Raw genomic sequence first — 12,537 nt, forward strand, 5'->3', positions numbered from 1 at the left:
TGGAGGAGGAGAACATAGGGAAGATGGAGGAGGAGAACATAGGGAAGATGGAGAAGGAGAACATAGGGAAGATGGAGAAGAATGTAGGAAAGATGGAGGAGGAGAACTTAGGGAAGATGGAGGAGGAGAACGTAGGGAAGATGGAGGAGGAGAACGTAGGGAAGATGGAGGAGGAGAACGTAGGGAAGATGGAGGAGGAGAACGTAGGGAAGATGGAGGAGGAGAACTTAGGGAGGATGGAGGAGGAGAACGTAGGGAAGATGGAGGAGGAGAACGTAGGGAAGATGGAGGAGGAGAACGTAGGGAAGATGGAGGAGGAGAACTTAGGGAGGATGGAGGAGGAGAACGTAGGGAAGATGGAGGAGGAGAACGTAGGGAAGATGGAGGAGGAGAACGTAGGGAAGATGGAGGAAGAGAACGTAGGGAAGAGAAAGGATAACAACAAGGAATAAGAACAGAAAAGAGAAAGAGCAGAGTAGGAACAAGCAGGAGATAGAAAAATAAAATGAACTAAGCTTTGGCCCTCAGAAAAGTCCCCTGTGTGTGTGCAGCTCCACTAACACCACACCTCTTTTCCAGACTCTCTGACCTGCTGAGTGTTGACCCTTCAGCAGCACAATGTCACCAAGATGCTGCCAGTTCCATTTGTGAAGATAAAGATAAGCTCAGAGAGGAGCTCTGGTCCACAGTGGCAGAACTCATCAGAAAGCCAACACGCGTCTGTTTTTTATCAATCAGCCTCATTCAAGCTTGGTTTGCACTAACTGTCCTCTCCCATCCGCACTGTCTGTCCCTTCATTCTACCTCTCCCTCTCACTAGAGCAGACAGCAGGCACCCCCTCCTCAGACCCACAGTACACAATCCAGCACTTCCCACATCACCTGACAAATCAAGGTGGACAGGGTTCAGTAGTGTGGCCCTGGCTTTGCCTGCAGGAACTCTCAGTACTCTGTGAGAGGACACAAGTCCTGTGACTCAGGGCAGGAACCAGCCCTCCCCCAGCCTCTGTTTTGCCAGCATAGCATGGACTAGGAAGGAGTCCTCCATTCCCAGGGCCCAGGCAGTGAAATGAGCTCTACTCACTTGTAAACAATCTCTCCCATCTAGAGCTGAATTTGCAGATGCTAGAGCTGCTGAGCTTTCTCAGGGGAAGAGGTAGGCTCTGAGACAATGCTTCCTTTTGTTCCCAAGAATCTATAATATTTCTACCATGCTCAGAAATAACTGAGTCAAACTCACTTGGGATCAGTTTTAGCGTGGAGCACCTGGGAGGACAGAGAGTGGGCGAAGACTGATGTGTCACACCCAAGAAAAAGTCCTGCTACAGAGGCTCTATCTGCCTGAATCTGCTTAGAAAAGTTATCTCTCAATAAAACCGGCAAAGTTTACCAAATCTCAGGCAAAATATGTGATTTTTGGAACAATTGCAATCAGTAACAATAAGAGACACAACACTTGTTTCCTTTAACCATTCACAAATCTGAATTTAGGTCCACTTAAGAAAGTTAGTGACCTACGGTTTTGGCCCCGTTAATCATACGCACGCTCCATCCTGGGTGTCGGGCAGGCAGAGGTCACAGTGTGCCAGGCTCAGGACAGGGAATGAGGCTTCAGCTTCTTCCCTTTTATCCACCTCAGGTGTAGAGTGGTACTGACTGTCTTCTAGGAAACAGAGTTATTATTGATTACCTAACAACAAAGTTCTTAGCGGTCAGCTAATAGAAAAGAACAGACGCAAAGACCCTTCAGAAATGCATGTTACAGAATGAATCGTGAATCAAAAAGACATTTAGACTTTGAGTACTAAGAAAAATAAAACTAAAAATCTAAAGAGAACCCTATATTGATTCTATAAGGGGTGGGGAAAGAGACGGCCATTGCAGAGGTCAATGCCACCATTCCTAAAATGGATGTGGGCTGTAGAAAAGAATGAGCAACTGCTTATAAAAAAAAAAGTGACAAAAATCATGGCTTGATATTTTAAGAGAAAGAGAGATATAGGACAATAATTTCTGCCCTAATTTTAAAAAATCATTTAAAGCCATACACAAAATATAAACCAAGGGAGGAGTGACTATGTGTAGGAACAAATATATAGGGCAGGAGAGTGGCAAGGGAACTAGTACACACACCATAACGGCTCTCAGCCTCTCTGAGAAAAGATGCCGCCGTCACTCCTCAAGTCAGTGCCAGCCCCGTCAGGGACCTAGAGCAGCACGAGAGGCATGGAGGAGACCGGTGTGGACAAGCTGGTGCAAGCTTGGACAGCAGAGCTGGGGAGGAGCTTAGGGGAGTGGGCAAGGATGCAGAGGCAGGGTCTGAGATCTGAAGGAGGAGATGGATCAGCATTTGAAATGGGAACAATGAAGCAGCAACCTGGGGCTCGGTGGTGTCAGAAGTCAGGACCTCCCACCCTGTCCACGGAGATCCCAGTGATTCTAAACGCTGCCTCCAGGCAGGAGGCCTACAGGGCACAAGACGCACACCTGGAAGGCTGCACTGCCTGGCCAGCATTCTTCGAGTGGAGAAAGTGTCACTTTTCTTCCTCAGGTCCACATGTGCCACACAGTGATAGTGGTGACTCTCCATCAAACTAAATATCCACAGCTACAATGAAAAAATATGGAGACACAGATCTTACTGTAAAATCCAAAGGGAAGTGGGCCAGAGCACATAAGCCGCATCAGATATGCTCTTGGGTTCTCCTAGACACTTGGGCTGCCCTGAATATTGCTTTTAGCCCCTCTTTGAAAGTTGCACAACTTCTAAGCAGGTGGTTACAGGGGGAAGTTTGTCCAGAACCTTAGGTCAGACGTGGCTGTGATTCAGAGTCACCTATGGGGTCCCAAGATCACTAACACCTACACAGCACATGCTACAGTCTTTGAGCCACGAGTACTTCTACCATGTTACTGGCCCTAGCACACACAATAATGACAGCTGAACTTATGAAGAAGAAAACAAAATAATAAACTATCTTACCTTCCGAATGTACGACTTCATCATATTTATATCGAGTGTCTTTATAAAATAAGACTAAAGTGTTTACATTAAATTTTTTAAAATAAATATCTTCAGTTTCAAAGTCATCTGATGCTAATGGCTGAGCAAGTGATTCTAACGTTTGCTGCATTCAGGTACTGCATAGCATTGTTAAAACGTGCAGATCGAGGTCAGTGCTGCAGACCCACGGCCTCCCAACCCCACCCCAGTGCTGAGGTGCACAGGGGGACAAAGTCCTAACACTGCAGGAGACAACACAAAGTAGAGGCCTGGGCACACCTGGGCACACGTCTCACCTGGCCATCCGCACTGCCAGTGACCAGCTGTCTGTTTTCTTCACGGATAAGCAAACTCAGGAGAGGGTAAGCTGAGGGGGAACACAGGGCATTCAGTACGGACAGTGCATCTTCTACCTGACTTAGCACTACTCTAAATCTTCATACCAGGAGGCAAAATTATAAATGAATAGAAATTTGGAAACATTCGTGAGCAAGAAAGAAAAAAGGAATGCTGTCCCAAATAAGAATGGTGGGGTATATTGCAGCCAGGATATAAAATTAAAAAACAAATAAATAGATTCAGTTTTTTTTTTAAAAAAAAAAAAAAGCGGTGGGTATGAGCTCCAGCTGACTGCTGGTATATCCTGGTTACCCCTTCTCGTCTGCCCACACTAAGCAGGTCTAGAGCAACTGTCGGAAGCCAGGAAGATGGAAGTACAGCTCAGCCAGCATTTTAAACAGGGCAGAGCGGTTCCTGTAGGCTAAAAACAATGAAATCATAGACTTGGCAATAAAAACAGTTAAACAGATGCCATACAAAAACAAATAACAAAAGAACTCCCTAAGATTTAATTTTATTTAGAATGTAGTCTAAAGTATCAAGAATTTGGAACAACTAGATAAACAGAGGTTAGGAAACACTGTGTGTCCTAACTAAGCTATAAATGGCATTCATGGTGAGTCTATAGCAGTCTGCAATTGTGTTCCTCAATCAACATGTTCTACAAGATTATATTCATGAAAACCCAACAAACTTACAGAAAATGCACTTCATGCCCAAACTTGGCGGAAAACTCCAGGCTGTCAGAACACAATATTCTTTATGTGGGTAATTGACCTAAAAATGCTCGATCCTGGAAAACTACAACAGTAACTCCAGCAGGCCACCAGGCCATCTGTTTTCCATAAGTGGCATTCTCATGAGCCATCTCAAAGGAAGGAAAGGTCCCAACACCAGCCATCCTGCTCTCCCACAACACTGCTGCATACATGGAGGGTCATGGGAAGAACCCCAGAATCAACCCATGAGACGCAGGGAGGAAACAGGGACCCGAGTGAAACATTCCCCTGGCTCACACACAACGCCTCTGTTCCCCAGAGAGCCAGACCACAGAAACTGGTCACTCCTCTGTACAAGGTGTTAGTTCCATTGCCCACAAAAAAAGACAATTTGATGAAAGAAACAATTATCCTAGAATTCACAGGATAGACGAAAGCATCCAAGCTAACCAATGACTTGCACGCTGCCCAGTCCCCTAGTCACGGGTGAGAGAGGTGTCCCTCCAAACTCTGCCAGCTCTGGGTCTCTCCACAAGACAACAGGGACCCTATCTTAGGCACTTAATCTGAGAGCTAACCTACTCCACACACTTACCTGAGACAGAAGCCCAGACACCGTGTGTGTGTGTGCGCGCGCGCGTGGGGGGGGGGTGTAACTGTGAACAGGAGTCAGAATTGATGGCTGCTACAGACGAGGCCGGTGACTCCAGCTGTCGCGCCCCACTCTGGGGTGACAGTCACACCAGGACAGTTTATTCACACAGCCTGCTTGGCTAGAACTTAAGAGTCCTTGATTTACCTGTTAAAATGGATGAGTTGTATATCGAGGATCCCACACAATAGTCCCAGACCTTTAAATGAAAGACATTTCTTTAAGAGATATAAAACGGTGTTAATATTACTAAACCATAGACTAATTTTAAGCAATTAAAAATTAATCTGTATAAATAATAATTAAAGAATTAAAATTCACATAGTGGATGAATCACTGCACTATTAAAACCCAAGACTTCAGAAAACATCCTAACTCCAAAGACGACTACCTATGGATTTGGGAGGACTGAAGACACACCTAAGAGACAGCAAACATCACATAGGCTCACTCATAAGTGGCTTTTAGACATAAAGCAAAGAAAACCAGTCTACAATTCACAACCCCAGAGAACCTAGACAACAAAGAGGACACTAAGGGAGACATACATGGATCTAATCTACATGGGGATTAGAAAAAGACAAGATCTCCTGAGTAAATTGGGAGCATGGGGATCTTGGGAGAGGGTAAAAGAGGAGGCGAGAGGAAGGGAGGGGACCAGAGAAAAATTTATAGCTCAATAAAATCAATTTTAAAAAGAAGAAAAAAAAGATAGAGCAAGCCCTGGGTACATAATCAGTACTTCACTGGAAAGTCGGTGAAGAAGGGCCATCCCTGGGTCTATGCCCCACGTGTAGAGGGTGCTCAGCCACAGGACTACATTCTAACCGACAGTCACATGTGTTTGCTATCCCTTCTATGGTGGCCACACCTCCAAGGACATTCCAAAATAGCAACTCTCTTCATTCTCATGATCACCAGTGAAACAAGAGGCCCCATTGTATCTATCTAAAATATAAAACTGAGTGCAACATAGTTTACCCAAGTATGGCTTTCTGCCCCAACTGTTGCTGACTCCGGGGGGAAGTCGGGCCCCACTGGGTCTTATCAGATGGGTATTTTTAAATGACAATAGTATGAATTTCATAACTTCTGTGGTTTGATACACACGTGTGACTTTCAGCTTTTAGGACAGTGATAAATGTCCACCCTTTGACAGTAAAACCACAGTTACAATAGCTAACTTGGGGCTGCTCAGAAGTGAACCGGCATTTTGCTTTGTTTTTTTCTGAAACTCACTTTAGTTCTTACTGAATCCCCACTGGGGACACTGGGTCCTCAGCTGCTGGTCATTTGGAAACACTGCAGATACACACTGCCGCCTCTATGTTTAAATGTGAGAAAGTCCCCACAGTTGTCCAGTCTCTAATTGCTGGAGGTCTAGGAAGTGCATGAAGGGGTACCCAGCCCAACAAGAGCATTAAAACTGCGCTTTCGTGTGGGTGAGGAAACAGCTTTTCTGTGTGTATGAGAGCTTGGCTTGCACACTAGTATGTGTACCACAGGTGTGCAGTGTCCGTGGAGGCCAGATAAAACATTGGTTCTCCCAGAATCAGAATCCCAGACTGTTGTGCACCACTGTGTGGGTGCTGAGAGCAGAGTCCTGAACAGTGGAGCCTTAAACCACGGGGCCATCTTGTCTTCAGCTGCGTCAGGCTTGTGTTACAAGAAAAAAAAACTTGCACAGCAGTGGCAATCCAAAAGCAGTGTCATCAACAAAATCCCTATGTCCTTAGCGACCCTATGTCCACAGCATCCCTATGTCCACAGAGTCCTTATGTCCACAGCATCCCTATGTCCATAGCATCCCCATGTCCACAGCATCCTATGTCCACAGCATCCTATGTCCACAGCATCCTATGTCCACAGCATCCCTATGTCCACAGTGTCCTTATGTCCACAGAGTCCCTATGTCCACAGCATCCCTATGTCCATAGCATCCCCGTGTCCACAGCATCCTATGTCCACAGCATCCTATGTCCACAGAGTCCTTATGTCCACAGCATCCCTATGTCCATAGCATCCCCATGTCCACAGCATCCTATGTCCACAGCATCCTATGTCCACAGCATCCTATGTCCACAGAGTCCCTATGTCCACAGCATCCCTATGTCCACAGAGACCCTATGTCCACAGCATCCCTATGTCCACAGTGTCCCTACATCCAGAGCCCCTGCTGCCCACCTTAAAGGTTCTGTCTTCAGACACTGAGATGAGGATGTGTGCTTGCCAGGGACAGAACTCCACAGCTGTCACTGAGCCTTGATGTCCCTGCAGCTCCACCAGCACAGACTGCTTCTAGGAGGATTTGTCAAAGGTTACTCAAGGAATTTCCTAGAATTATCAACATCAAGAAATCACAGTCCACCACAGAAAAGAGAGTTGCTGAAGTAAATTCTACAAGGCCAGACAAAGGGCTCAGCAGGTAAAGGCCCTTTCCCCCGAGTCCGAAGACTTAAGTTCTGTCCCTGGAACGCACACGATGGAAGAAGAGAACCAATTCTATAGGTGTCTTCTGGCTTCTACATACGTGCTATGGCATGCGTTCCTGCATGCACATGCATGCATTTGCACACACACATACACACACACACACACACACACACACACTGTTTTTAATTTAAAGGATAAACTCCATTTTATATACCACTCCTCCCACATCTGGGCCTACCCTACCCATATCACAGTTAAACCTGATACCCAAGATCTGAGGCAGGGGCATCATCAGAAAGGGAAAGGTGAGAACAGGCTGAATTTGACCTTGTAGGAAACAGGGAGCCAGCGTCTCCTAGACTTCCTGTTCTCTGTGGCTTTCTTCTGTCAGCCTCTTCTCAACAACCCATATGGTTCAGGGTAAAGGTAACACTTACCATCTACTGTTCCTTTATGTCTCTGTTTCTGTCATCTGTTTTCTCTATCACTGTCTGCATACCCCCCACACTCCTATCTGAATGTGCCTGTCCTATCTTCTACCTCCCGTTGAAGCTGATCTCCAGTAGAAAGTAACTAAAATATAACAAGACACCGTGGTAACAGCTACTAGGGAGTGAGCTATCCCTTTCTTCAATTCTTAACGTCACATAGCCCAGGCTTGGGCTAGAAGTAAACAGACTGGCTCACATTCTAACAAGCCCTAAGCAACATGCTGTGAGAACAACAGGACCTGAGAGTCACAGCTGCCTCTCAGCTCTGGTCCCAGTGGGCTCCCTGTCCAGTGGCAGGAAGATGCTTGAATGTTACGATGCTTTATGCAGACTGTAAGGACAACTCAGGCATACAAAGATATATAATGACAGATCATAGGTCTACAGATGATCCACAGACAGAAAGATACAACCCCGATAGACGAGGTTTAGAGTTGCATGCTCCAGCGCCATGCATGCTGCCATGTTCCCTGCTGAGACGACAGTGGACTAAGCCTCTGAAACTTCTGAAACTGTAAGAGCAAGCTCCTGATCAAATGCTTTCTCTATAAGAGTGGACTTGGCCACGGTGTCTCTTCACAGCAGTAGAACGGTGACTAGGACATTTCGTATCCCCAAATGTCTCACGCATCCTAGGGCTGAGGATAAGCACCTCGTGATTCTTGGCTGTTGTCTTTCCTTGCCCAAGAGTTTTGAAGTAGATCACAAGGAAAGCCGTAGCAGACAGAGCTTCTCCATAGCTGTGTTACCCAACAACGGGGTAAGACAGCCACTCCAGGCATTGGGCACTCTCCATGGACTCGGGGAGCAGAGGCTCCTTCCCTCTCTCCAGGGAGATCTTCTGACACCTGGCACTGCTTTCCCATGCTCAAGCCCAGTGCCCGACAAATGCTGGGCTAGAATCCCCAATCTAGGAGATATACACTTTTAGGTAAACTGTCTCAAGTAAGAAACAAGTGAGAAGTCTGAGCCACCGAGGGAAGTGGGTTTTGGCAAGTACACAGCTGAAGCACTGTGCTCTGCAGATTCTGGGGGACTCCTAAGGCAGGAGACTCATCAAGAAAGAACTGTTTTGGTAAATGTGCCAACGAAAAATATCCCTGACACAAATTCACATTAACATGATTCTAGTGTCTTATCAATTACAAGATCAAGATGTTTTCTTTGGATTACACACATACACACACACACACACACACACACACACACATCTTTACAAAATACATCAAACCAAACTGCCACTATAAAAAGGGAAGGAGGAGTGAAATACTCACCAACAGGAACCCAGCCTGGAAGGTGCCACCCAAAGTGTGCTTGGCACCTCCACGTGTGTCGTCCTTACCTCCACATCCATCACGGATATTTTGTTTCCAGCACACACTGCAACAGCACGATCGTCTGGACTAAACCTCAAACAGAGCACTGTTTGTAAAGGGGAGCCCAGGACAGTCCCTCGAGGAATCACCCCTAGAGCAAATTCCAGGTACGAGCGTCAGGTCATCAGAGGTCACAAGAATGGGTCCTGGACGGTTCTCTGCTCCAGGGCTACAAGCAGAGGAACAACTGGCTGGGAGGTGATAGTGGGCACAGTCTTTGTTCTAAAGCAGCTCAGTGCAGGACCAAGGTGATAAAGAAACTGGTCTTCAGATGGCCACGGGCACACAGAAGAGCTGCACAGACCAACCCAGCACTTTTCCCTGTGTCCCTTGCCATCCAGCTCTGGCAGTGACCAACTCTGACCAGTGTTGCAGACAGCGTGCTATGAGAACTCTGAACCCTGAGGCTCTTACTGCCAAGGCGACATCTCCACGGCAGCCTGCAGAGCCTTGGGTAACAATGCAGAACGTGCAGAGAAGACTGAATGGAGCTAACCAGAAAAGACAGTGCTTGCCATCTGCCCTGAGCCTCAGAGACCACTGCTAATCACCACAGATGTGTCACCAGGCAAACAAAAGACTCTGTATGTGGTGGCTCAGCTTAGCTGTCAATCTGACTACATCTGAGATCAACTAAAACCCAAGCAGTGGGCACATCTGTGAAGAACTTTCTTGGTTGGACCATCTGAGGAAGGAAGACCCACCCTAAATCCAATCGCTTGATGTTGAAGGACTTACCCTAAGTCTATAACACACCTTCAGTGACAGTCTACATAAAGAACATGAAAAGGGGAACTTTCATTCTCTGCCTGCTTGCCCTCACTCCCGCGTGCAAATTCATCTACCTTGTTCCTGGGGCATTCCTTTGCTATCAGAGCCCACTGTGAGGGGATTCTAAGATAGACGGAAGGCCAGCCGCTCTCCAGGAATTCCAAGGGACTCCAGCACCAAACTGGAACTGGTGAGACATCCAGTTTCAGGGACTGAACTGCAAAATTCCTGGCCTTTTAGGAGACAATCATTATTGATCTACACAGCCTATAAGGTGCTCTGATACTCCCCTCCACACACGTGCACACACACATATGCACACACACACAGGTGCGCACACACATATGCACACACGTGCGCACACACATATGCACACACACACGTGCGCACACACATATGCACACACACGTGCGCGCACAAAATATGCACACACACGTGCGCGCACACATATGCACACACACGTGCGCGCACACATGCACACACACGTGCGCACACACATATGCACACACACGTGCACACACACATATGCACACACACACGTGCGCACACACATATGCACACACACACACACACTCGCACACACATTCACGGAACCAGTTCTCTATGCTTCGTGCTACCAGCTCTGATCCTTCAGAGAACCCTGACTGAATGCTACAGAAAGGAATGCATGCGTCTCACAAACAAAATCACTCACTCAGGATTTGCCTTCTTTCACAAGCACCAGGGCTACACATGCTATGCCAGCCTGGGCTACACATACTATGCCAGCCTGGCCTACACATGCTATGCTAGCCTGGGCTACACATGCCAGCCTGGGCTACACATGCTATGCCAGCATCTTTTCAGCATCTGCAGGATCAGCTCCCAAGAGACAGCCTCTGCCTCTGTGGAAGATTAACGTGCATGAGGAGAAGACACAGCAGTTAACCCCAGGAGGCGAAACAGATGCCTGAGTTACAAGGAGGACCAGTGACGCAGCCCACATAAAGGCGTGGCATATCGGGGAGGGCAGAGACCAAGCAGCGGGAGGACAAGTGCAGCCAACACCTGTGTCCAGACCTAGGGACTCCGTGACGCTGGCAGTGGCTGCAACAGGCTGAGGGTGGGGCCGCATGCATGGCTCTTTCTCTGCATGGGTGAGGAGTTGCTGGGCTTTGAGGAAACACTGGACAGAAGCTGAGTAACTTTGAAAGTACCCTCGGGCTACTGAGTTGAGAATTAAACACAGGCACAGAGAGATGGAGGCAAAAGAAGATGGTTAGAAGTAAATCAGAATTCAGAAGAAGGATTTGGCAGCTTGTGCCTTTAGCACCCATGGACGTGTGACAGGTGACTAAATACAAGACAAGGTTTAAAGGTAAAACAGATGGAACTCAACAATGATTGGGTACGGAGTGAGCTGAGGTCCTAACCTGAGCGACTGAAGGACGGAGCTCTGATGAATCCAGACAGAAAGATGGTGAGAGGGGGCTCTGTAGAGCAGGAACAGCAGTTCCTGCCATCTAAAGTGCTTAGACAAGACAAGGAACTTCTGACAGGAAGTCTCTGGAGGCCGAATTAGGAGGAGCTCCAGATGGAAACAAGGGGTAAGCCTTCAGCACATGAATTGTTGGGTAAGATCATCAAGGGAATTCTGATGGGAAAAAAGAAAAACTTGTATTTCAGTGAGGGGACGCAAGTCAGAAGACGGGAGTCAAGCAGCCAAAAGTGGCTCAGAGTAAGACTGACCACAGTGGGGAGTCAAACAGCCAGCAGGGTCTCAGAGTAAGACTGACCACAGTGGGGAGTCAAACAGCCAGCAGGGTCCCAGGGCAAGACTGACCACAGAGGGGAGCCAAACAGCCAGAAGTGTCTCAGAGTAAGACTGACCACAGTGGGGAGCCAAACAGCCAGCAGGGTCCCAGGACAAGACTGACCACAGTGGGGAGCCAAACAGCCAGAAGTGTCTCAGAGTAAGACTGACCACAGTGGGGAGCCAAACAGCCAGAAGTGTCTCAGAGTAAGACTGACCACAGTGGGGAGTCAAACAGCCAGAAGTGTCTCAGAGTAAGACTGACCACAGTGGGGAGCCAAACAGCCAGAAGTGTCTCAGAGTAAGACTGACCACAGTGGGGAGTCAAACAGCCAGAAGTGTCTCAGAGTAAGACTGACCACAGTGGGGAGTCAAACAGCCAGCTGGGTCCCAGGGCAAGACTGACCACACTCACCACTGTAGAGGCAATAACCACTTCCTTCTCCAAACACAGCTACCTTCAGAGCGCCCAGGAACCAAATACAATTAGGCGCCAACTCCTGTACAGACAGAGCCACGCGGAGAGCTTCCAGCTCCCAGGAGTTACTCTCCCCTCAAACCCATAACGCAAGTAAATTCTCATCTCCAGGAGCTTCAGCATAGTAGATTAGACATGGAACGATCTGTACATACAGCGGAAGACGCCAAGTGGGCACTGGTGCTGTGATCCAGAAAGAAGCTTCTACCCAGGAGAAACCATTCAGGCATCAACATCCATGTAGGAACCTAAAACACAGTAACCATGAACACAGGAAAACAAAAACCTCACAACACTGACAACACAGACAGCTGTGGATCTACAGCCTCAGAAGTGCAGCCACTTCTAAAACAGAGGACGGTGTAGCCACGACATCAGGAGCACAGCTCCTCCAACACACACGGCCCTCTACACACAGCCTGAGCACAGCTCCTCCAACACACACGGCCGTCTACACACAGCCTGGGCACAGCTCCTCCAAC

The 12,537-nt window shown here is 47.7% G+C and overlaps 1 protein-coding gene across 1 annotated transcript in view; it reads right to left on the reverse strand.

Annotated features, from left to right (window-relative positions):
• Wdr27 (WD repeat domain 27) overlaps positions 1 to 12,537 on the reverse strand; it is a 123,759-nt gene that overhangs the window by 82,982 nt on the left and 28,240 nt on the right. The window contains exons 4-9 of the mRNA XM_041680040.1: positions 8,981 to 9,105; positions 4,862 to 4,913; positions 3,301 to 3,371; positions 2,488 to 2,608; positions 1,542 to 1,663; positions 990 to 994 (exon numbers count right to left, since the gene is read on the reverse strand). Coding sequence (XP_041535974.1) covers positions 990 to 994; positions 1,542 to 1,663; positions 2,488 to 2,608; positions 3,301 to 3,371; positions 4,862 to 4,913; positions 8,981 to 9,105 — 496 coding nt within the window. The remainder of the gene's footprint in view (positions 1 to 989; positions 995 to 1,541; positions 1,664 to 2,487; positions 2,609 to 3,300; positions 3,372 to 4,861; positions 4,914 to 8,980; positions 9,106 to 12,537) is intronic.

This window comes from Microtus oregoni, unplaced genomic scaffold (assembly GCF_018167655.1).
Source record: "Microtus oregoni isolate MIOR12 unplaced genomic scaffold, Mior012 000033F_ref0000390, whole genome shotgun sequence".
Taxonomy (NCBI): Eukaryota; Metazoa; Chordata; class Mammalia; order Rodentia; family Cricetidae; genus Microtus; species Microtus oregoni.